The 27,147-nt window shown below is 37.2% G+C and overlaps 1 protein-coding gene across 2 annotated transcripts in view; it reads right to left on the bottom strand.

Annotated features, from left to right (window-relative positions):
* The window catches only part of NLGN1 (neuroligin 1), an 846,948-nt gene that overhangs the window by 680,861 nt on the left and 138,940 nt on the right, over window positions 1-27,147 (bottom strand). For both annotated transcript variants that reach the window (XM_059687065.1, XM_059687064.1), the window contains exon 2: window positions 9,915-10,718. In XM_059687065.1, coding sequence (XP_059543048.1) covers window positions 9,915-10,407 — 493 coding nt within the window. In that variant the 5' untranslated portion in view covers window positions 10,408-10,718. The remainder of the gene's footprint in view (window positions 1-9,914; window positions 10,719-27,147) is intronic.

Here is a 27,147-nt window from a genome sequence, read left to right as displayed (position 1 = left end):
ATATATATATATATATATATATATATATATATATATATATATATATATATATATATATGAAATGCAAGCCCAGCTACCCTGGTGGACCAGGTTTGTGGAAGCATGGGGGGGTGTGATGGTGGGAATTGGGGTAGGTCAAGAAGAGCACTAGCTGGCTACTCGACTGCCTGGTGCAGAAATGTCTGGATCTGTCTGGCTTGTGTATTCCTGTGCCAAAAGGACATATTACATCTTTTTGATGAAGCTCAGAGCTGCAAACTGAGGCCACCTGCTCACTGTCTGGAAAGATGGTGAGCTGAGGAAGATAGGGAGTGGGAACATAGCAGGAATGAAGATTTAGCCCTAGCTATGGGCATTCCTCTTTCCAAAGACCGCTTCATAAGGACATATATATTCCTAAGAGGCCTAGGAATCCAAATCAGAAGGGGAGTATACGTTCTTAATAATTTTACCCTTGGAAGAATTTTCTGGGAGCAGCTATATTTACAAATGCATCTTATCTACTTGGCAGGGTCACATTTGTCCTCCTGTCATATTTGTTCTGTACACTTATCCTTCTATCCCCTTCCACTGTGAGGAACTTTGAAAGAATTTTCTTGAAGAGGAGCCCAAGCTTTTTGAGGAGACGGAACAAGAACTCTTTTGTGAGAGGAAGAGGTTAGAGCTAAGGAGTTCTTGTGTTAACCTCCTAAGACTAGGAAGGTAATATGTCATTTATTTTTAGCATAACTGCTTCAAAGGTATTTCCTCAAAGGAAAGGGATGGAGGGGAGAATGGAGACTCTTCCTTCACACCTAAAAGGAGGAGCAGAAAATTAAGACCACCATTGATTAATCATATTTCCTACTTTTGAAAATGATCATTATGGTTACAATGACCCCAGCTTCTTTTATTATGATTTCCTTTTGGCATTGTTTAAAGCTGAATTTTGCAACACTTTGCACGCTTTAATGAAAATCATGGGCTATAATTAAATTTCTCTAAATGCTATCATTACCTAGATACTACATGAATGGGATTACAGTAAACAAAAAAAAATAGGTCTTAAGTTAAAAATTATTTTAAAAAGAACTTCATCTAATTGCCTAAATATGATGAATGAAACAAAATTGAAAATCAATTCTACTACAGTTTTAAACTGGTAGGACCTTAATTTTAACTAAAACTATGTTTTCAAGGAAGTAACCAGCTGGATAAAACACTTGAAATTCAGGGAAAGATTAAAAATATTTAAATCATTTTATCTACACAGAGTTAAACACTTGGATATTTCAAAGTGGCTAGACTAATGCATAGTACTCTATCTTCACAGAAAAAATATTTAAAAATAAAGAAACTTCTCAAGACAGCAAGGAGAATCTATATCTGGGGGGGGGGGGGGCTGAATATAACATGAAATATTACTTTTGATTTGGAAAGAAGCCCCAGAACTCCTAACTAGCAGCCGCCTGTTCTTGGGTAAGTTATTGCAAAAAGTGGAAGTGTGCATGGTGTCCCTCAATAATTCATGTCCAACTAGAACCTCCGAATTTGACTAAATTGTGTTAATCCCAAGTGATATATTTACTTCCTAATCCTGAGTACCTGAGAATGTGCCCTTATTTAGAATTTGGGACTTTGTAGATATAATTAGTTAAACGAGGTCATTAGAGTGGACCTAATCCAATATGATTGGTGTCCTTATAAAAAGGGGTGATTTGAACACAGCACAGGGAGAATGCCATGCGAAGAGCCACAGGGAGAAGATAGCCAACGAGAGAGAGCTAGCACAGATTCTTCCACGCAGCCCTCGGAAGGCACCAGCCCTGCTGACACTTTGATCTCACACTTCCAAGCCACCAAAACTATGAAACAAAAATTTTCTGCTGTTTAAGCCATGTAGTTCCTGGTACTTTGCCAGAGCATCCCTAGCAATATAATACGATGACCTTATTTAGCAATAGGGGCTTTGCAAATGTAATTAAGTTGACGTCATCCTGGATTAGGGTGGGCTATAAATCCTATGACTGGTGACCTTATAAGAAAGTCACGTGAAGACCCAGAGACACGGGGAGACACACAGGGAAGAAAGCCCTATGACAACAGAGGTAGAGACTGAAGCAGCGTCACTACAAGGCAAGGGCAGCCAAGGACAGTTGGCTACCACCAGAAGCTGGAGAGAGGCAGGGACATTCTCCTCCTTCAGAGTCTCCAGAAAGAACCAGCCCTGCCAATTCCTTGATTTTGGACATCTCCACCCCAGAACTATGAGAAAATAAATCTCTGCCTTGTTAAGCCACACAGTTTGTGTCAATTCGTTACAGCAGCTGTAGGAAAACAATATAGGAAGCATTTTCTAAAGTTCTCTGTCTACTGATATAGAGCTATGTAAAGATTTATGATTAAAAATTATGCTTCCACATCTAGTCCAGAGTTTAAGATGATCAATCCTGGGGTGATTTTTAGTTACAGTTGACATTCAAATTCTATCAGTTTTCGGTGTACAGCATAGTGGTTAGACATTTTTATAACTTACAAGGTGGTCTCCCTGATGTTTAGCACCCATCCGGCACTATACATAGTTATTACAACATTATTGACTGTATTCCCTTTGCTGTACTTTACATCCTGTGACTATTTTTAACTGCTAATTTGTACTTCTTAATCCCCTCACCTTTTGCATCCAGCCCCCGTAACCCTCCTCCCATATTAGAGTGGCCATTTCCTAAACTACTTTAGCATGTACCATGATGGCGGGAGGAAGAAAAATAGTATTTATAGGGGAAATATTAAAGGACAAAAGATTATCAACAAAATCTGTAATGGTAAGTAATATAGAAGTGAATTAGACCAAAAACTGAACCATAATGATTAAGCTAATAGTATGTTCTATATGTGAAAACAATACATTAAAAAAAATTAGTCATTACACTGGATAGAAGGAAAGTCATTTCTACAAAGGATTTATTTTGTGGCATAACTCTTTTTGCTGATGGCTTATGTCTTAAATGTTTTCAACTTTAACCCCAATTTCTATAAGTTTCTAAAATTATTGATTCTCTGGAAAAATTGAGCTGGACAACTACAATGGTCTTTTAATCATTTGCTTCAGGAGACTCCCTCTGCCTGTCAGTAAACAATGGAACGATTGATGTTGTTCTTTCAAAACTTACAGCCTTTTAGCTCTATTTCATTTAAGAATTACAACTAAAACTGTTTAGCTTTTAGATGACTTAACCACATGTGACCAGGATTACTAATACAGATAAGAAGCAAAATCTCTGGTTTATCTGGTTTCCCATTTATCTTCAAACCCCAAATAAGCCAGATGTGATTTTTCTATTAGCAAATGGGCCACCATTTTCTATGTGATCAGAATCCCATATACACAGTTGCCATTTTGTTATTTTATTTTGTCCCCTCTGTTCTAAAATAATCTCCCCAAAGAAAATTTAATTGGTCATCAACAAATTATGTATCTTTGGACAAGATACTTAACTTCTTTAGTCCTCTATTTCTGCATTTGTCAAGTGGGAATAAGAATGTCACAGGATAATTGTGATATTAAATAAATTAATAAGGCCTAGAATGCATTAAGAGCTCACCAGTTCTAATTCTATCTCCATGTCCCTTAATATTACACATCAAGCAAATAAAATAGAAGCAATAGAATAGAACCCCACTAGCATTTCTACCTATGGACTCTGCCTAACTATGTGTTAATTTAAATTATCTACCTATGCTCTTGCGTTAGGGTTAGGGTTTAATCCCAAACTTCCAATTGTTTACCACATCCCATCTATATGTGAGGATATTATTCTACAGTCTACCATCTTTCTCCTATATTTTTAATTGCTCCCTTCCTACTATATACAAACATTTATTTATTTCTTCTGGTTTGAACTCTATCAACAAAAGCAATCTCTATTGTTCTTGTGTACCCATTTTTTTCTGCTCCTTTTTATATCAAAACTCCTTAAAATAATTATATTTATGCTCAGCAACTCTAAATCTTCTCCCATTCTTTCATAGACCCACCCCAGTGTGTCTGGTCCACAGTACTCCACAAAAGTTAGTTTGTCAGAATTGATCACTCTGTTTATTTTGATGCATTTTCTTTACCTAGCTTCCAGGACAACAATAACAAAAAATATTGGTTTTCCTCCCATCTTAATGTAAAATACTTTGTGAGTCACCATTGCCTTTTCTTTTCTGCTCCTAGACCTCTTCATGTTGGAATGTCTCATAGTTCAGTCTTTGGTGTCTTTTTCTCTATTTTCATTGAATTCCTTTTATTCTCACTTAGCCTCATGACTTTAAATCTTTATCTTATATATCACAGGGACTCCAAAATTGATATCTCAACCTAGAATTCACTCCTGAACTTCTAACTGGTTCTTTGATGTCTACAGTTGGATTTCTAAGAGTTACCTGAATTTTAACATGTACAAAATGAAACATCATCTCTCTACTGTGTCTCCCCCTAAACCATTCTACCATCCATTTATTCTATCATAATTGATGGCAAATAAGTTTTAGGCAAATCTGTTCAATCTACTTTTAATACATCAGTCAGAATTATCTCTTTAATATAAAGTCAGATCCTTTTAATCTTATTACTTCTTTTTTTCCAGATATGCTATACTACTAGATGTTCCTTAAATACATAAGACAGATGCTCATCTTAATGCCTTTGCACTACCTTTTTCCCCAGATACCCACTTCATCCCCTTCCTAGTGAGGACTATACTGATTATTGTATTTAAAATGACCTTTTCCCTCCACACCAGTACTCTTGAACATCCATAGTTTGTTTGTTTTTTATATTCTTACACTTTTCAATTTAGTTGTTTATTGTCTACATTTGTCTCTACACACAGATGTAAGCTCTAGAAAGACACATATTTTTTGTTTTGTTTTTCATTTGTTTGTTTGTTTCTGTGATGTATCTCTGGGATCTAGCACAGCCATCTAATTGGCACAGAGAAAGAACTTAATAAATGTTTGTTAAATGAATAAATAAATTAATTAAATAAATAAGCAAGAAGGAAGAACATTCTGGAATATAATCTCCTTTTAAAATCCTAGACACATTGACAGAGATAGGGGTCATTGTTATACATATTTAATTGTGGGAAAATCAGTCTTTGTTCAACAAACAACCAAAAACCCCTAAATCTGTGGAAAGGCTTTTGAATGAATTCAAGATTATCTCAGGTAAAGACTACTAAACATAGCATATAAAAGTAAAATACTTATGAAAATCAGGAATAAAATGCTCAATGAGTTAAGAATCATACAAGAGCCATCTATCGAGATTCTTATTTTCTGTACAATAAAAATTGGGGGAAATTAAAAACAAAAAACAATTTCTTGCCACTGCAGAAATAAAAATTATTCTGTATTCATTTCAAAAGAATTATGAAGCCCAGCTTGTGTGGCTCAGTGCTTGAGCATCGACCTATAAACCAGGAGACCTATGAACCAGGAGGTTAAGGGTCAGGGCACATGCCCGGGTTGTAAGCTCAATCTCCCATGTGGGGCTTGCAGGAGGCAGCCAACCAATGGTTCTCTCTCATCATTGATGCTTCTCTCTCTCTCTCTCTCCTTTCTTCTCTGCAATCGATAAAAATCTTTTTTTTAATAAACTATGAAAATAATAAAGTTTGGAGAAATTCAAAGATACACCGCTCTAGGGTATCCATGAGCCAATCAATTTGTCTGTGGATTCTCTGGGTCTCTTGTTCCTCCTTATCATGTTTACCGCTGATTATTTTACCCTTGTATGGTCTGTTGGCAACTCTCACAAGAGAGCAAACTAGAGTAACAAAATGAAGCATAAATTAAAGCAGCCAGGAGACTATGTTGGGATCTTGGTCTGGACAGTAAAAAAAAAAAAATATGCCTAGTATTTAAAAGTATTCACTAAACAGAGTACTGGAAAAACAGTTGCTAACATTGGTTAACCCAATGTAATTGAGGTGAGAATTAAAACTGTCTTAGAGTCAACTCATAGAATAAAAAGAATTCACAATATATGTAAATATGCAAACAAAGAAGGAAAAATGGAAGAGTAGAAGGGTGAAGAGATGCAAGTCTCTGCTAAAGGAATTATCTACTGGAAGAAATTTAACATTATGGAAGTACATCTAATATAAGCAAAAACTAGTGCCAAATAGGGTTCTACTACTTACTAGCAGTAGGAACTGGGTCAAAACACATAACTCATAACCTACTTTCTTATTTGTATAATAAGAATAGAAATCAATTTTCTAATAAAGTTTTTGTAATAAATTATTTCTGTCCTCCATATTTAAATTTCAGTTTCTATCACATGTTATCAGCCTATCTGGCCAAGGGTTGACAGTCATCTCATTGTAAGCCTCATCTTTTCTTTCAATTTTACAAAAATAAAACTCTGAAAAAATATCTAGAGAGTAATTAACATATGGCTAAAACTATCATGGGAAATATAAAAAGATAGATTAAAAAATGCAACTGGGGTTTGTTTTAAACCAAAGTCAGCCTATTGGTAAAAATATGTTTTTCTTCAATTGCACAGAAAAATATTATAAAAGCTCTAATTAAAAACCATGGCAAGGCATCTCTTGGAGAAGAAAGATTTTCTTCCTTTTGTATAGACTAAAGTGCAAAAAAAAAAAAAAATGCTTTGTCCTTTGTAAACATAGTTGAATGTAAGTTCTATGGGAAGGCGTATCTTTGTTTCATTCATTACTAACTCCCTTAAATAGCACATGACTTTTAATAGGCAATTAAGAAATAGTTTTTAATGAATACAGTATGCACAGATTGTGGTGCACTTGGCACAGGGGTGGGTTCCATCTGCCTCTGCAGGTGACCATATACAATTAAAAAATAACACAGCCAGAATTTCATTAGCACCTAGATAAAATGCACTATAGCTATTCCTATAGTATCTAAACCATCATGTATAAACTCCTAGACTTTTGTGGAAGAACTACATAGTCCATATGTAATATGTATAAGTATATGTATGAAGACAAAATGTCTAATATTTTCTTGAACCAGGATAATATAATTTCTTGAAATGAGCAGAATATACACCCTTCATGACAGAGAAGAAAAGAGAGTTAAAAGTCTGGGGAAAATTTCTACTCCCCTGCTTAAAAGTCAAATCCCTAAACTTTAGTTTTGTTTACTTTGAAAAGACTTTGTAGAAAATAAAATTAAACTATTTTTATTTAGATGTTGATATGACATGCAGACAGCTATGAGCAGAATTTATTTAATATTAATAGGATATAATAAATACCAAAGTAAAATAATTTTTAGAATGCTTACTACAGAAACAGAATAGATGTGGACTACAAACCACACAGACTAAACTAGGGATCTATAGATGTTTGCCCTGAGGCTAGTAATAAATTAGTTTAAAATTTGCCAAAGTAATTAGCACAACCTCTTTGCCAACTCTCTCATAAAGTAGATACAATGAGCAATCCAAAGAACAATAAAAAAGAATTTTCTAATGAATCCATTCTCCCCTGAAATTGTATGAGAAGAAAGGTCACTTTCTCATTTACTAGCTTATCTTTTGGTACCCCTTATCATTTTTTATTGTTGATATTTTATGTATTATGCTCTATTTATGCATTCTTCAATAACATCTTTATTTATGACTTTGTGAATCAACATCTTTGTGATAAGAGGTGAAAGTCACTTAGCTAATTACACATACTTAATAAGCAGCATAATAATAACTACTGCAGTATTGTACATTAGTTGAAGAGATGTAAATTACTGCAGTGTTTATCATTTGAGAAAAAACAAGAGACTTTGTTTCAGTTGTTTTAAAACACCCTTCTTTGTTGCCCTCACATCCACCTTCTTAAGTATACTATAATTTTAACCCAAACCATGGTATCATACCTAATAATAGACAAACATGGTAATTGACCATACCTTTGCTATGCCTCCAATTGGTTAATCGGCAAGATATGCAAATTAACCACCAACAAAGATGGCAGTTAATTTACATACGTAAGCTCGAAGCAGCGTAGTGAAGACTGAAGGCAGCTCCGGACAGAGCAGTGAGGCTTGAAGACGGCTCCAGCCGGAGCCGCGAAGACTGAAGGCGGCTCCGGCCGGAGTGAAGGCCTGGGTCCCGGGTGCCGGAGGAAAACCCGTACCGGTAGCCAGGGGAAGGGAAGGCCTATTGCATGAATCTTTTTATGCAACAGGCCTCAAGTCCATAATAAAATAAAGGTTGAGTCCCATTCTACTAGTATGACCTAAGATATAAGAACAAGAACAAAACCAAACCAAATGCAATTCAGTGCAAATACTCCTGATCTGAAGTCAAGTATTTTGTTATATAAAGCTTCTTCCATAGAATGTAATCCCAGTAAAATAGAATGGTGTAGTCATTCCCCACCCCATAAGGGTTTTGTAATAAAATCTGATTTGGCCCAGCCAGGAAACTAGAAGTGCATAGGGAGATAGAATATATAGCACTTGAATATTAATATGACTTCTGTATGAAGATTGAAATTCTACAAAGTTATGAATAGGGTAAAAAATAACACTTAGATAATTTACTGCCATAGAAAATCATACTCTCCTATGAGTGATTTACTGGATGTTATACAAAAATAAAGTGTGGACAAGATACATTCAGATGCAAGCTTGCAGCTGTCAGTGTCTACATTTGCTCAATCTGGCTAGAGGATGATTTGAAGGTTGATTTAATTGTAGCTTCTGAATCATGTTCTTCCCTATGTTTTAAAATGTTTAACATAAATATAAAAATGTTAAAGTAATTTTAAGACTGTAAATATTTAGTATAAAAATCTGCAAAATCTCATTCTCTATTGGAAGCGTAGCTGAAAATGAAAAGACTGTCTTGGGGAAAAATACATCACCTAATAATAGTAATTGCCCAGTAGTTATATCAAATGTACCCTTACATGAGAAAGTTCACAGGGTGCTCAGAAGGAGCTAAGAATGAATAAACGAAACACGACATCTGTGACTGAATTTATCAATGTTATGAGGAACAGAAATCTCTATCTGCAGAACAGGGTTCAGAGATCAAAAGTTGACCAGTTAGGAAGGAAGCATTGCTCGGGTTCCTTGCAAGCGATGTAATAGCCTAAGTAACCTTTCCTCAGTACACCAACTCAAAGCAGAGATTCAACTCTTGTACATGCTACCAGCACCTGTGGATGCTACCAGCACCAGAACACAGGGCATCACAATGAGCTTTGTAAATGTTAGCTACTCAGCTAGAACTCTCCTTAACCATCCTTCTATTCTGACAGGCTTCACTGAATTCCACATATCACCTAACCGTTCACTTTCCAACATCAGCAAATCATCCTTAGGGAGAATGTCTTGTTCTTCCTCTGCAAGCTTTTCCCCATGTTTTATTTCCACTTTTATACATACCTCCTTTTCTACATATTTTCTTGCCGGGTTTTCTGGCACATTCCTTGGATATTCTTTTTACTGAAAAATGAATAGAAGACTAGAAAATAACATGGCGCTCCATCACAGACCGCCGTAACATGCAACACCACTATCTAACTTGATATAATCCTGTTTTTTACTGAGTGCGAAAAATCCCCAATTCGTTGAGCCTGCACATGCAATGGAGAAATGTTGATGCATCTTCTCAGAAGTCATTCGGTAGGAAATGGAAATTAGAAACCCATTTCTACCTAAAGATACGTGCTGTGGAGGAAAGAAAATGAATAGGCATAGGAAAAACAAAAAAACAGGTACACCGACACACATAAACAAAAAGAGCGGCATGCACGCATGTAAAATATGTCTACATGCCCACAGGAAAAGCCATGCATGCTACCAGTACACGTGAATTAATATTGTTAAAACTTAGAATAGAAAAGAAAAAATATAAATATATCTCCCTGTTTTTCCTGCAGTAAACTCACCATCCTCAGTTGGGACATATATGTTTAAATACAGGCAGTCTTCACTCTGGTCTTGTACATACGATGAAACCACATCCAAGTTATTAGTAAACCACACAGGAAGCATGACTTCCGGCAACCTGCCATCGATGATATTCTGGGGACACACGGGAGCAAACTGAGTGGCATTCCTGATATCTGACCAGGGGGATGGTGGCTCTGGAGGCTGAAAACGATGTTCCCCTGTTGGCGGTGCTGCATATGGAACCCCCAGAAACTGAATAACAGGCCCCAAGATTTCATTATTGAGTTCTTTCTTAATCCCTCTGATCTTGCCGAAGTTGGTAGTCACCAGTGGGTCTGCATCATCCAATTTTTGGGAGAGTACATGGGCAGCCTGAAGCAAACATGCCAACACACAGAGAGTCAACGAGGCGCCCAGTCCCCTGTGTAACAAGCATGCCATTACTGCTCTCCACACATAACTTGGCCACGTGCATCTGGGCAGTGCCATGGTCCCACATCAGTTGTCCGGTTACAGTGAGGCAAAAGTATCTGTATCCACTTGAGAAAGACCTTATAATGGTAGAATGCACCTCCTATTTCTTAAAGGTGAACTTGCCGAGAAAAGCTCAGAAAGCTCTTCCTGCAGCCAGCATCTCCCATTGACTTCACATGTATTGAAGGAGCATCTTCAGTCATCACTATTTATCAGACCAAATCCTATTGACCACTCTGTTTTCCATAGTAGCTACGTGGGGAGAGAGGCCATTGACTGTAGATTCCCTCTTATAAATCAAATCCACTTAGCTGCAGATCTCTATCCTAGAGAAAATGAAAATAAATCATTAGCACAAACAAGCTAAAATGGTCAGAGTGACAACTAGATGTTTTACAAGCTCCAGGAAACATTAATAGTGGCTAGAGCCAAGTAAGTCAAATATTACTATAGGAAAATTTCGGTTTGACATGACAAGTGAAATACCTATTAGATTGAGAGACTTGCCTGACAACTTTATACACTGTTAAATGGAAGCAGGCCTTGTCAAAACATACAGTTGCAAGAGCATTTCACAGTGTAGTATTTTTCAAATAAAAGTGATGTGTGAAATTTCCCCTTTATTGATAGTCTTCAATCACTTCAACAAACAACACAATTAATCAGCAAATGTGCTCAAAATTAGAACTCAATAACAGAAAACCTTATTGAAAAACTAAATATTGGGAGAGAATTAGTAGAACATAAACAAAATCTGCTAGAATAATTGTATATGTTAAAGAATAAACAAAACATGATTCCCAATCTATGCTATGGAGAAAAAAAAAAGCTAATGTTATAACAAGAAAACTACTATTAGTTGAAGTATAATCATTTAAGTACAACTACCTAATAACGTTAACCTCTTGGCTGTTTAGCAAAAGTCTGCATCAAATCATTAACTACAAATAGTCACTTTAAATTAAGGGTAAAAAAATTTAAATGACACAGTGGATTTAGATACAATTTGAAAAAGAAACAGAAGTTGGCATCATTTGTTTTTACAGGCAGTTTTCTTACCATCTATCTATACAGTGTAAGTATCAGTAAATTTGCAAGGTGAAAATTAATTTCTGAGTCAAAGTCAATATATTTTAAATTACAAATGTTATCACTATCTGTTAGAAATCAAAGAAAGAATTCTTTTTTTTAAAAAAAGACTGTTTCTAAGTTTAAAAGAACAATCATACCTAATCATTGCATCTTGCATATTAACACTAATCAAACATCTAACACTGTTTACCCAGTTCAACTTAACATGCATCAGAATAGAATGTAACATTCCGCACAGTGCCATTCACAGTGTAATCTTACATTAACTGCAAAACAGCATACAACTTGGCAAATCTGTCTTTTCTTGTTCAAGCTACCTTTTAAAGAGCTTACTTTGAAAATAACAGTGTTGATATGTATGACAGATGCTTCTGTCACATGAGAGGATGCTCGAAGAAGTGCTGCTCTGGCAGTGAGGCCGCCCTGACTGCTATGGAAAAGGAGATTGTAAAAACCATAGAGGTCAGCAAGAGATTTGGTTCAGGCTAGTGTTCCTTGAGCTCATCACAGAAGGCAATAAGGAGATAAATGTCTTTCTTCAAAAATACTCCAGTCCGTGTTAATTCACATACCTTTGCTGTGAAAGCACATTAACATACAAAAGACGGGCTTAGGCCCATCCCTTTCCTGTCCCAGAACTTTAGCATGTATTGGAGATTTAGCTACACAAACCCATTCCTGTTTGGAGTACATTATGCTTATTCTTGTGCAGAATCCGGGTGGGCCACAGCATGGCTGTCTTTCCTAGTAACATTTCGGGGTTAAAAAGCACCCTTTTATACCTAAAATAAAGAACCTGTGGTTAGGTTTTAAAAGTCACTCACTATTTTCTGTTCAGTCTAATTTTCAAGTACAACAATTTCCAAGAGTTCTTCTTTACACACTTGGTATTTCATTAACAAAATACAAAGTATTTGTTTGGTTATTAACAAAGTAACATGCCCAGCTGGCGTAGATCAGTGGTTTAGCATCGACCTATGAACCAGGAGGTCACGGTTCCATTCCCAGTCAGAGAACATGCCACCTGGGTTGCAGGCTCGTTTCTCCCTCTCCCTTCTTCTCTGAATTCCATATAAATATATTTTGAAATATTATTTAAAAAATCAATAAGTAACACTTCTTTTTGTATTTGCGAATCCTTAACTGTGTTACAAATAAAGGGTCTCCTGTTTCCCACTGATGTTCTACTTAACACAAACTGTGACAGATTCGAATTCTGCACGCAATGACAAATTTTCAAATTCTAATAATGCTTAGCTTCCGAGGTTACAAAATTATCCCATTTCTCATGGGTTCAATGTACAGAGAACTACAGTGTTGACCCCAAAGATTTTTTAGAAGTTGCTATTATATTAGCAGTCACCCAAGCCTAATGTGAAAATACGGCTGGTTTGAATAACTGAAATTAAAATATCGATAGATAGATATAGATATGGATATTTTCCCTAATTATTGGTTCTTCTTTAGTATATGCCAAACCCTTAGCTTTTATGTGTTTACAATCTCATTTACAACAACGCTATAATATGGGTTCAGCAATCATCCCCTTTTTACTCATGAGAAACTGAGAGTTAAAGAGGTTAAATTCCTTGGCAGAGGTCTCTCAGCTGATTAGCTGATCAATAGCAGATCCAGGAGCCCAGTGGCATCTGATTGAAAGGCCATTCTCTTGATCATTGTACATGATATAGTCTTTCATTCCACAATTAGCACTTTAAAAAACTGATCCTAGTACTTTTAAAATTGAATTGTAAGAGCATTTATGTTCCTGCAGAAGATAGTCTAGGTAAATACTCTGACAATGTCATAGAAACAGAGAAATGTAATTGGTATGCCCTGTTCTTATTGAAAGCTTATATTTTACTCTGTTACATTTTTTACCTTTTTATCTTTACATTGAAAGCCATGATAGATTGTTCATGTTAAAATAATGGGTAACCAAAAAAAAAAAACCCACTCCCAAATTCATAATAGCCTAAATGTCCACTAATAGATATTGATAAATGAATTATGATATATTCATAAATTGAAATTCTGTACTTCAGTGAAAATAAAAGACCTCGACCTAAATATATCAACATAAATAAATATCAAAACGTTTAATAAAGCAAGTTGCAGAAGATTAGGGGTAGTAAAATGCTATTAAATAAATGAAGCTTAAAATAAGTAAAATAATTCCATATATAATTCACGGATACATAAATATGTATTAACAAGGCATGTGTCATTCCTGAGTAAGGAGGAAAGAGAATGTAATTAGTTCTAGTTATTAATTAATTAATTCACATAATTAATTAATTGGCACCTAAGATAAATAACCTGTGATGAGGCCTTAAAAAAACAGCAATTAATTAAGTTTTACATATCTTAGCATTTGATAGTGGTGGGTGATAACACACACACACACACACACACACACACACACCTTTGTTTGGAATTTTCTGTATTATCCTGTATGTTTGAAATATTTTGTAATAAATATATTAAAATAATGAGATCAGAAAAGCTTTACTCAGCAGAGCAGGCAAGTAGTTGAGCTTATCAATCCATACAGGACTCACTTCATCTGGCTTTGAAGTTAGTGGAGATACCAGCTCAACAATCCCTCCATTGTTTCTCCCCTTGGGTTAATGCATGTGTTATCGTACTGAGAGAAATAAAATAAAAAATGAATAAAACTTAAAGAGACATAAATGGGAATATATTATGTCACTTTCGTTGATTTATCAAAATAACTGGTTTATCCACAATTTTGTGCTTGAGTGACCCAGTCCAAAGGGATGATTATAGAGAGAGCAGAGAGAAGTACAATCCAGTCATTGCTCCCAAATAGCTACAATATTATAAAGAAATATGTCACATAAAAAATGGCTCTAATGCAGGTTGGAAGGTGACATGTTCAACCAATACATGATGAGTTGGAGGTAGGATCCAATAGGAAGTCTGACTGCTAATTTTACATAATTTTTTGTGTTATCTTTTTTATGTCACCTGTTTTCTCCTACCTTGCTTTGTTTTTGTTTTATTACTGAACTTAATCCCCCCAACCCCATTGAATTTCTTATTCAAGGGTAAGGACTTTGTGTTGTGTGTTTTTGTTAAATAATCCTATATAATAAAAGAGAAAAATGGTAATTGGCGTACGACGATACCCTTTTCATTGGCTAATCAGGGCTATATGCAAATTAACTGCCAACTAAGATTGGCAGTTAACTGCCAACAAGATGGCGGTTAATTTGCATATGTAGGCACAATGCAGGGAGGCGAAAGGGAAAGCAGGAAGAAGTCCCCTGCCACTGACAGTGATCGGAAACCCAGGGGGGAGCTAAGAGCTGGGGTGCAGGGCCAAGGCGGCCCCGGGGCCGCCTTGGCCCTGCCCCCCAGCCATGATCGGAGAATCAGGTGCCTTTGCCGCCCTGGCCAGTGATAGCAGGAAATAGGGGTGGAGCCAGCGATGGGAGCTGGGCACGGTCGAAGCTGGCAGTCCCAGGAGCTAGGGGTCCCTTGCCTGGGCCTAAAGCAAAGCCCACGATCGTGGGGCCGCTGCAGCTGCGGGTCCCCGCTGCCCGAGCCGGACGCCTCAGCCAGAGGCGTCAGGCCTGGGCAAGGGGCCGATCCTGCGATTGGAGGGTGATGGGGGTCAACGCCTGAGGGCTCCCAGTATGTGAGAGGGGGCAGGCTGGGCTGAGGGACACTCCCCCCCCACACACACACACCCAGTGCACGAATTTCGTGCACCGGGCCCCTAGTATCTTTATATTCATCATAAAATCTATATGAAAATCCTTAGTGCAGGCCTCGGTAAATTTCAGCTGATCTGGATTGAATGCATGCTTATCACTGAGCAATGTAGAGTCTGGCCAACTCAGTTGACTGGCATTATTCACTGAAGTAATGTTCTATTGAGTCATTGCAAACACTGAATTAGGGAACATAGATCCATTTCCCCTAGGTAAATACACACACATAGTTATAAATTATAATCTTAAATCTTAAAAATGATTTACCTTAGTAGATTTTATTTATTTTACAAAAGAGAAAATAAAGTTTTGATGTGTTAAGTGACTTGTCTGAGGCCACTAATAGGCCAGAGTTGGAACTCAAACCCCCTCCACCTTGCCAAGAGCTAGAGTTTGTAGGACTACACTACACTATCTCACTACCATCCCTGTCCTCTGTTCAACTCTGAGAGCTGAAACAAGTAGGCAGAGTATCACCTTGTTCAACCTCAGCTGGAAACATGCTCATAGGGTAACTCAAATTATGTACTGTTTTGATCATGTCCATGAATAACTGTGAAAGCACCATGAGTATTGATTTAGAAGTTACAAATACATTTTAGTGAACAGGCAAATTTGAAAATACTGATCTAGGAATAATAAAGACTGACTGTGTTAACTAAAGCTAAATAATGTTTTATAGCTGTGTGTTTGAGTTGCTTTGAGTTCAGAATACATATGCCTGTCAACAGTGCTTACTAATAATATTCAATTTAAGAATTGGATGTAGTAATAATTATTTAATAATACTTGCATTTAATAATAGCCGGCTTCAGTGGAGTGTGGTGATTTTCAATGGCCCCATCTAGCTATGTAACTAAAATGTGCCTTTGTGGCCAGCCCCCACTGTAAGAAAACCTGACCACCGACAGATTTTGGGCTTTCTCTACCAATATGCTTCACATGCACACTGGTGGTGGTTCATGACCTAGGGACAAGGAGTATCTTGTGATACCCAGCAATGGAAGAACAAAGCCTGAGTCTGAGATTTCCAGACTCCATTCAATACCTACCCTTCTCCTGCTGTTGCTGGATTATATTTGCCTGTCATAAAGCTGTCTAGTGAGTATAAACTATTTTGAGTACTGTGAGTCCTTTCAGTAACTGAACTAACCAATGTGTAATTAATTCACCTAGTAAGTACTTTAAAAATGGGATGAATAAGCAAATGAACACAATTACACAAAATGTTGTTAGCCTTTAAAAGAAGAGACAGGTCTACCTTGAGTTAATAGAATAGGAAAGAGTTCATGAATCAGGGGGAATTTGTGCTGGGCCTCAAAGAATGAATAAGATTGGAACAAACATTGAAGGTCATGGAAGAGACCTCAGGCACATTCCAGAAACAGCAGAAAGGATGTGTAGTGTATACTGTGGTGCTCAGCCTGCTTGGACCTAGCTCACATGCCAAGGACTGGTTCACACCAGTGTAGAAAGACCTGTCCTTCTTGCCTCAATGCATATCAATTTCAAAGGGCCATCCCGGCCCCAGGCTCCCTGTGGAAAGGAGTGAAGGGAGGAGTTGCCTGTGAGTCTCTCCCTCCTTGCCAGGTATTTAGTCCCAGGGCATGCCCCAACAAGCTTCCTGCTGGCAAACTTCCATCTCAGGGCCTTCATATTTCCCGTGGGACATCTGACCTATGACAGAAAGGACAGGGGCAGCCACATTTGAGGAGGATTTAGTTTAGTTTGGCCAGAATACAGAATAAATGAAGATCAGCATTGAACGAGACAGGAAAAGTCAGGTTACAGCCAAATCAAGCAAGCACTTCATGAAAAGGCTAAATAATTTGGATTTTATTCACTGGATGATGAAAAGCCCTTACATATTCCTAGCAGGGGAAGAGTATTATTAAATCAATTCACAAAAAAAGTTAAACTGGCAATACTGTGGAGCAGGGATCTCCAAAGCAGTGTGCTCACATGCCACCAGGAGATGACCAGATAGATGAGAAAAGGGAAGTAAATTGTTGAACTTTCTGTAGCATAATATTTTACATGAAGCAAAAAGAGAAAGAAGTTACGCTTTGCTAATATGAATATATGGTGCAATGCCAGTGCCTTCACATGGTTTGTTGTGTGATGCATACGGCACTAGAGATATTCTTGGGAAGGTGTGAAGCTCTGTAAAGCGGTAGGCTTGCCAGCAGTGGCATTTTATCGTTGTTATGGTTCTTCCTCAATGTTTAGTGATGGATTGGAGTTTACATCGCTGGAGAGGTGGATTTATACATTTTCATCATGTTTTAATTGAAGTAACCTTCACAGAACAGACTACTGGATTGTTTTTCCCACAAGATAAATGTGGAGTAAGGGAAATACTAGTAATACAATCATAAGAAAAAGAAACAAGGAAAAATGAAACTTCTACTTTTAGTACAAGCTCTTCTTCAGCTACATTGCAAGACTCAAAACAAGGTCTATTTAATCATATATACTAACTTCACACAAAAATATTGAAAAGCGTTAGGAGAGACGGGGGTTTGTGGCTCTGGAGAGCTGAAGGAACAGACTCCGGATCCCTGAGCTGAGTTCCTCTCCCACACCACAGATGCCAGCTGTCATGTGTGGTGCACTCCCCTAAAACGGCATCAGGCTGGGGAAAAGCAATCACCCCACCCTCTGGATACCCTGTCACCCCATCCTATGGAGCCTGTGCTCTGCTGAGGAGTCAGCTGCCTAGCCCAGGCTGTAAAGATCTGGGAAGACTCCGGGAGTATCTGTGACTGAGTTGTATGACTTTGGGATGGGGAACAATCCCCCCACTTTCTCGTGAACTTGACTGGTGTCTCCCCTCACCAGGGACTCCCTAGCCCCATTCTCCACACTCCTGGTGGCCCCACCCTCACAATTTTTGGTGGCTCTGCCTTGCTGAGGTCTGGCCAGAATATGGGACAGACTGTATTGTGTGGCTCAGCGGCAAGGGCAACTCTCTCAACCTTCCCTCAAGACTGACCTGCACCTCCCCCTCAAGGGAGGTATGCTAGCCCATCCACCCAACTCCTGGAGGCCCCATCCTACTGTGATCATGATCAGGCACAACCTGGACAGACTGAGTTGTGTGGCTCTAGGAGAGGGAACATTTTTCTCTCACATGCCAAACAGGTGCAGAGCCTTCCCTTCACACAGTCAAATATTGCTCTGTTTGGGCACAATAAAATCTGCTGGCCTCACCCTGCTGATTGCCTGAGACCCTGCCCAACCACAAAGATGTGCGAGCACCAGAGGGTGGCAGCTAACCTTTGTATGCACTGGGACATGGGTTTGAGTGACCTCAAACCCAGCACTGGCACCAAGTCTGAACCTGTATAGATCTGGAGAACACCAGACAACAAACTCACAACAAACAAAAGTTCTAGACCAGATGGATTCAGAGGTGATTTTACCAAACATTCAAAGAAGAATTAATATCTGTCCTTCTGAAACCGTTCAAAAAAATTCAAGAGGAGGAAATTCAAGCTCATTCTACAGGGCCAGCATTAGCCTAATTACAAAACCAGATAAAGATACCACAAAGCAATAAAGAAATTATAGGCTTATATCCATGATAAACATAGATGCTAAAATTCTCAACAATACATGCTAAAATTATCAGTGATACATTAGAAGATCATATACCATGATCAAGTGGGATTTATTTAAGAGATGCAAGGGTAGTAAAATAACCACAAATCAATAAATATGATACACCAAATAACAAAAAATGAAGGATAAAAATCACATGATCATATAAATAGTTGTAGAAAAGGCATTTGATAAAATGGAGCACCCATTTATTTAAAAACAAAACAAAACAAAACAAAAAAAACCTCTCAGCAAGGTGGGAATAGAGGGAACATACCACAATGTAATAAAGGCCACATATGACAAACACACAGCCAACATCATGCTCAATGGGCAAAAACTAAAAGCATTTTCCTTAAGATTAGGAACAAGGCAAGGAAGTCTGCTTTCACCACTCTTATTCAATATAGCACTGGAAGTCCTAGCTACAGCAACAAGCCAAGGGGAAAAAATAAATAAAAGGCATCTAAATTGGAAAGGAAGCAGTAAAATGTCATTATTTGTAAATAACAGGATGCTATATATATATAGAACCAATAGATGCCACCAAAAACTACTAGAACTGATACATGAATTCAATTAAAGTAGTAGGATTCCAAATAAATATTCAGAAATCAGTTGCTTTTTATACAGTAATGATGAACTATCAGAAAGGGAAACTAAGAAAACAGCCCCATTTACAATTATTTTTAAAAAGTATCTGGTAATAAATTTAACCAAGGATATAAAAGACCTGTAGTAGGAAATTTATAAGACACTGAACAAAGAAATTGAAAAAGATACAAATGAGTAGAAGCACATACCATATTCATGGATAGGAAGAATTAACATAATTAAAATGCTAATGCTCCCCAAAGCAATCTATAGATTTAATGCAATTCTTACCAAGATACCAATGGTGTGATTCACAGAACTAGAGTAAATATTCTAAAAATGTATATGGAACTGCAAAAGGTCCCAAATTGCCACAGCAATCTTGAGAAAAAAGAATAAAGTTGGAGAATTGCTATCTAATATCAAACTATATTACAAGGCCACAGTAATCAAAACATCATGACACTGGCATAAAAACATACGTATAGCTCAATGCAACAGAATAGGGAGCCCAGAAATAAACCCACATCCTTAGAACCAAAGATTACAAAGGATCTACTCTGAGATGGGAATATCCAAGTTACAGACCTTGATTACATAGAAGTTCATGGGGTACCATGTCCCATGTTGTGGCCATATCAATATGTAGCTATTGAAAACTAATGTAGTAACAAATATATCCTGCCATGACCATTATTAACTGATTACTTGATTAATGGCTAGCACCAACTAAGCATGAAGTAGGTCCAGTGAGCTAACTTCATAATCTCATTTAATGTTTCTAAATACCAAAAAGCAGAGATCATTATCTCAGTGTAATTGATCATTACATTGAAGATCTGAAATACAAAGCCACTGAAACACTTTTCAATAAAACAAGAACACAGTTTTGTGAATGTATTGAATTCCAACAAATAGAAAGTGATAAGGCAAAAGAAGCAATAGACTCTACAGATAACCCTGCCTCCTTCTCCATTTTGTCCAGAGCCTCCTTCTAGGATAAAAGGTAGGCAAGCCTCAATAGTTTTCCAGTTACATCCCATTCCCTCTTCCTTTGCAAAAAAGTATGAGCAATTCTACTTGTTCTCTTTCTCCTTGGGTTACTTCTACTTTAAATGAACCTTTCCAAGCATGTGAGAAAATAAGAGAAAACAGAATGCTAAGGATAAATGGCACACTAAAATTTGACAGTAATAGGAGAAAACAATTTACCAACTAAATACTTTAAAGAATATCCAGGGGAAAAATCCTGAGTATATGCAAAGGTTCTAGCTGGTGGCAATCTATCTTTGTGGAGAAAAACAAACAAACAAACAATACTAATGGAAGGCAGCACCTAGCACTGGGCCCAATTTGTTTACCAACATCTTCCTTCCTGGAAAACACTCTTCCCAGGCTCAGCTCTTGCCTAGACGGGTGGGCAAACTTTTTGACTCGAGGGCCACAATGGGTTCTTAAACTGGACCGGAGGGCCGGAACAAAAGCATGGATGGAGTGTTTGTGTGAACTAATACATGTTAACACTGCTGCTGGTGAAGGAGCGGAGGGGAGAGCAAGAGAACCCTCCGCTCTTTCGGCTCCGCGGGCTGGATAGAACAGCCGAACGGGCCGGATCCGGCCCGCAGGCCATAGTTTGCCCATGGCTGGCCTAGAGGGACTCCAGCTAGTATTCATCAAGGCCTGTTTCAAAGATCAGTACATCCTTTCCAGATTCGCCCAACCCCAAAAGCATGTGTTACCATTCTTGTAACTGTACCCATATCAGTTTTTAATCACAGCAACTTATACACTCAGCTTCCTTCTTCATCCTTACACTATTTAGTGTGAAGCAACTTAGGAATAACAAAGGAACAGTGCTAATTTGCATGGAGACTGCAGTTCAATGGGGAAGACACAATTTATGTAAGTCAATTACACAAATAACTATCTAGTCATAAATGCTTTGCCAAAAAGGATAATGCAGGGTGCTCTGAGGGAAGATTTAATGGACCTGTAGTGAGAATGTGATCTTGAAGAAGTGATCTATAAACTGGGTTCTGAAAGATGAATAGGAGTTGGCAGGTCAGGACCAGAGGACCCAGTGTGCCAGACTGAGGCAAGGGAAGACCCAAATGCTGTGAAACCAGAGGTTTTCCAACAACAAAGAGACCGGTGTGACTTGAAAGAAGAGTGGGGCAACAGGCTGGAGAGGAGAAGACAACTCAATAATTTCTATGCCATTTTAGGAAAAATGTGAGATCACATCCCAAGTCTGAGAAGAATTATAATCATAAAAATAACATGATCAAATTAGCCTCACTCTTCAAAAAAAGAGGCTATCACTTTTGAACTGTTGATTTTTAGTAACCTTCCCCAGAATAAATCATTACATTGTAGATTATCAGAAAATATTTCTTGATACAAATAAGTGGAAACATTTCACTTATTCATTATTACTTTTCATCAAGTAACCCTACCCTCAGAGTTTTAAAAATATACTTGTGATGACTGACCTCTGTGACGATGGCATTATCTTAATTAGAGTTGGAGCAAGAGGGGATGAAACAGGGGAACAAACTAAACTATACTAAACTATACCAAAACTCATCTCGCAGGGGTATGTGTGGGTGACTGTATAGACTGGCAGCTAATTACATTTCTGTTTGGCAAAAAAAGTAAGATTTTAAGATACCATGGCAGCTTTTTTGACAATGCAAGGGAAAAAACATCAAAGTGATAGCATTTCCTTTTACATTCCACAACTGAATTTCTACTATGACCATCATTACAACTAATGGCTTGATGAGGAAAATAAGACTTTTTGGGGGGTGGGGGGAGGGGGGAGAGACCAGCAGCCTGACTCTGTACTTAGTTAATCAGTATCCCTAATGAACATTCCTGTTAGCCTATAGTCTACCAGCCATGTGCAAACTATGGCCCGTGGGCCAAATCCGGCCCATTTGAAATGAATAAAACTAAAAAAAAAAAAAAAGACCGTACCCTTTTATGTAATGATGTTTACTTTGAATTTATATTCAAACACTCTATCCATGCTTTTGTTCCCGCCCTCTGGTCCAGTTTAAGAACCCATTCCCCTGGGTCATTTGTCCCTTCCTTAATTATCTGGTCTTGCAAGACCTGTTTACCTAAATACTCACATTACAGAGGCCATAAACCATGAACAATACACAAGCCCTGGAGGGGGTTATCAGCACTGGCGCCAGGCCAGGCCTTTAGGTGTGGTCACATGTGCCCCATCCCAACACTCAGGGCTTTTTGCAAAGCTCATGAAAGGTCCGGAAGTCTGATCCATATTTGAGAGACAAAAAAACCAAAGGGTATAAAGAGAAAGCTTCCTCCATATTGGCTTGCTCAGGATTTGGAAACAGGCTCCCCTGAGTCACGTACTAGTACATCTGGAAATAAATAGGTTTTTCCTGTATCTCCAGGTATTCCTGTGCATTTTTCAGTCACCTGGTAAATTCTGTAACAGGCTAAATATTAGAGTGTCTTATTTGTGTTGTTTTCAGTGAGCAGCTGAAACAAGTCATTTAACTTTTAACTATATACAATAAGTTTTACTTTTCATTTACTATGAACCTACTCTCAGATAGAATCTCCAAATACGAATTATCAAATCTAGACTCTACTTAGAAGTCTCGACTGCCAGGGATTAAGACGGTGAAATTGGGTGAGGGGCAGGAATCAAGAAGACAGAATGTTAAATTTTTATTTTATTTTTTAAAAAGCCTGGGCAACAATTTTAATGTATGTGTAAACTACTGCAGGAAGAATCTTGAAAACCAATTGGCAGCCTTTTGATCCCCCAGAAGAAAATGAAGAATCACTCAAGAGCTTAGGAGAGACATCCAGGTAGAGTTGATTGCTTTCCTTGATGTTAAATTGATGCTTTGGTCTGAAAGGGGCAACCTGTGGGTCACAAGTCATTGCTTCCAGAAGCAACTTAATTATGTCTGCCAGCGTCTTTATAGAGAAGATAGCACAACCTAACAGCAGTTCTATATTCTCAATTTACTATTTAAGCTTATTTTTGTTTCTAGTGAGTTGCTGTGCCTGGGAATAGTGGAGAATCGCTCTTCCTGGTGCCCTGCTTAATTAAAGTCCTCTTTAAAAAAATCCCTTGTGGCCAGAGAATAGCTACAAACTTTGGCAGAAGCAGCGCTAAGTTTCTCAGGATGGCCCTATGCCAGGCTGTGTCAGTCTTGACCCCGTGGAGGATGATTAGCAGAGACACGGTAGTTAAACTTTTGTGTTCATTCACTCCCAGGCTTCTGCTGGAATTGGCAAATACTATAGTGACTATTGTTTAAGACGTAAGTGTCTACTAGGAGTTGGACTAAAACCACCAACTCCTTTCACATAAGGCACCAAACAACAATAATGGCTTCCAGTCATTCCTGACATGGCTTAGAGCTCAACCAGTGCCCCAAAGGCGAAAGAATATGACACTGGTAATCTTCTTCAGATATCCACATTCTTATTGCCTTTCATATTACAGTTCTACCAGTGCTAATACTAGTAAGATTCAAAACAATTTTCTATTCATGGGTCATTTGTGTAACAGACCAATGAATAGATATTCACAAGGATTTCATATACACGTGGGATACTAATTGCTAGATGACTTCACCATTTAAAGAAAATTGACTAATAGAGTTTAGAATCAAAAAGTGTTCCAAAAAAATTTCTAAGTTGTAAATAATGACCAAAACACCAACTTTCATTACATTTTAGATCTTACTGTCCAAGTTCTAAGTGTTTGAAATAATTTTTAGTGTTTCTAAATTCCTTGAAATATCACATTTTTTTCCCATGGCTGAAAATAATTCTAATGTACATTTTGGTAAATTATAACCAGAAATAATTATATCACACTTGTAAGACTTGATAAAATAATCTATCTAAATAAGGTAAATAAACTTTGTACAAAACTCACTAAAAATTTTCAATTATTATTTGTTTGATTAAAATTCAATCTTTAAATATATTCCTTTCTGCTTTGGGGATTTTGCACAAAACTTCAAAATGTCTATCAATTCAAATAAGAAATCATGTATTTAAGGAAAAAAATGAAAAGCAGAAATGAAGAAACCAATTTTTAAGCAAAAAAGTAACAAGCAAGCTAAAGCCAGGTCTCTTTATTCATTTAACAAGTATTTGTTGGTCACCAGTAATGTGCCAGGCACTGTTCTAGGTGCTGGTGAGAAACACACAGCTTTGAGAAAGCAGACAGAAATCCCTGCCATCAGTGCCACTACAATATTGTTTCATTATGTAAAATATTTTACTTTTGTATATTCATTTAATACTCAGATGTGATTGCTAAAGACCACAGCTTTAAATAATAGGAACTTTCAGTATCAGTCTCATAGTAGCATATACATTAGAACACTTGGCACAGTTAAAGAGGTAATGAAACTGGTGACTTTTTTTACCCAAGCAAAAGGATAGATAACATTGTCACTTGTATGTAAAGTTTTGGACAGCTAAGTAATATAGATGTAAATTAAAAATGACAGATGCAGTTACTTGAAACATAATGGTTACTGAAGTGAATCTTTATTCCTTCTAGTGTTATGGTTAACTATTAAATGATTCAAGGATCACTTTCAGGTACAAATTTTGTGACAACTGTTGGTCAATGTCATATGTACTAATCTCACTGTCAGTTCTGTCATAAGAGAAGTGATTGTCCTATGGGGGAAATCATACTAGTTACAATCCCAAGTTAATTTTTATCAAGTCAATGTCCATGGATTGCATACATGACCTTGTTGAATTTCTAAGCATAGTAAGTATTCCATATGACAATAAAAAGGTATTCATCAAAACTTTTTAAGGCAACAAAATTGTCAATTCATGCTGAAATATTAAAATTAACCTTTTTTCCTTCTGAAGACTCAACATTCACTGGGTGTGTCAAGGGAGTAAAAACTACTGTTACACATAAGTGATGCCAAACATCTGCATCAGGAATAAATTGTACATCAGTTGGATGTTTCCAAAAAGGCGGAGGTTGAGAAACATGTAAAGACCTCCATATGATTCCCTGACTTTTTCACTCTTTTCAGAATTTACTATGGTATTTAGATACAGACAAAATGTAAAAAAAAAAAAAAAAAAAAAAACATTCTAGGAAAATATTTTCTTGATATTTTATCTCCTCCATAACTTCTGCCCGCCCCCCAACACATTGCCACTACCAAATAAATAAGTAAGCAAGCAAATGAATAAATAAACGGACTTATTTTCTAGATTATGCCAAAAATTAAACAGAATTATAGATACAAGTAAAAGATAGATAAACCCGTTTCTTACTGAAACACCACTTACAGCACACCCAAAGCGATGACATGGGCTTCAGCAAGCAGCTCTAACTGCAGACACAGGTGGTATTAGAAAGGCAGACGATAGAAAAAGAAGAGGTTACTGCCTGGCCTGTCTCAAGGGAACAAGTTTATGTACAAAAAGTGTGACTAGATATATAGTTAAAATACTAAACAAAAATTGCTACAGAAGCAGATAAAAGTGAAAACACTATAAAAAATATATCCTTCTATTTCATAAGTCAAACCCAAGCTCCTCAAGTTAAAGTTGGGTCCTAAGATGTCAACTGTGTTGGGTAGATCTGAGTCTCAGCCTGGAACTTTCTTTCCTGGGATGCATCACTGTGGTTTTTGACTTTACATCTGTAGCAGTAACTTAGATTCTATTTGTTCCAAAATGAATTTCATGCTCAACTTGTTTTTCTTAATTAAACTTCCTTTAGTGGTTCCTAATATGTGTATTATTGAAACTCATTAGTCCCATTCAACGCTCGCCTGTCAATTTTTGGCTACACAGTCGTATACTGAAGTGCTCTGTTGCTATCTATAGTAAGAAAATTAAATAATAAATATGGGGACTTGAACGTTTTATGAGTGTCAGAATGAGAGAGTGCCTGCAAGGCCCATAAGGTTTCACACAAAAGAGGCATTACTGCGATAGCTAACATGCTGACACATCTCTGATCTATAAAGTCTGCAGTAATGGCAGCAGTAAAGCGTCCTGCCATTGACTAGAATTCCTCTTACATGCAACGGAAATAGGCACAGAAGAGATTATACTGACTGTCATAAAAAGAATTCACATAAAATCCCCCCAAATGTTTAATCATTTCAAATGTCTGGAGTGATTTACTCGTTTTCTCTGACTTCAGTTAAGCTTAGAGTTGGCACTCTCTCTTTCACATAGGTTTGCTATCAAATAGGGATAGTTTTGGGGGCAGGGGGCAAGGGGAATCTTAAAGGCAGGGATAATTCATAGCATCATAGTAATATTTGACATTGGCAATGTGATTTCATTAATAACAAAGTGAAAGTAATCAAACCTGTAACTCTTAAGGAATCATTCTTCTTAGAAATAGTGGGGAATGTTGCTATCCCATAAGATTAAGCGGTTAGTTCCCTCAAAGTATTTCAAATTATCTTTGCAAATGTATTAAAAATGACACTCTAGATTCATCATGAGTGCTAACTATTTTGTTTGTTGTTGTTTTTAGTTTTTATGGGCTTTGCAAATTTGAGATACTCAAAATTAAAATTTTAAATGAACTGAAAGTTGGGCTTTTTTTTGCATTTTCAATAAAGCAAAAGAGATGAGAGATTTGCATTGGGGATGCCATTTGTTAAACATCTACAAATCATTAAAAAAGGATTGCCCTTTTCATTTTGCTTTCAGTCGATTG

Source organism: Myotis daubentonii, chromosome 3, assembly GCF_963259705.1.
Source record: "Myotis daubentonii chromosome 3, mMyoDau2.1, whole genome shotgun sequence".
NCBI lineage: Eukaryota > Metazoa > Chordata > Mammalia > Chiroptera > Vespertilionidae > Myotis > Myotis daubentonii.
This window is presented reverse-complemented; position numbering and strand designations above follow the sequence as displayed.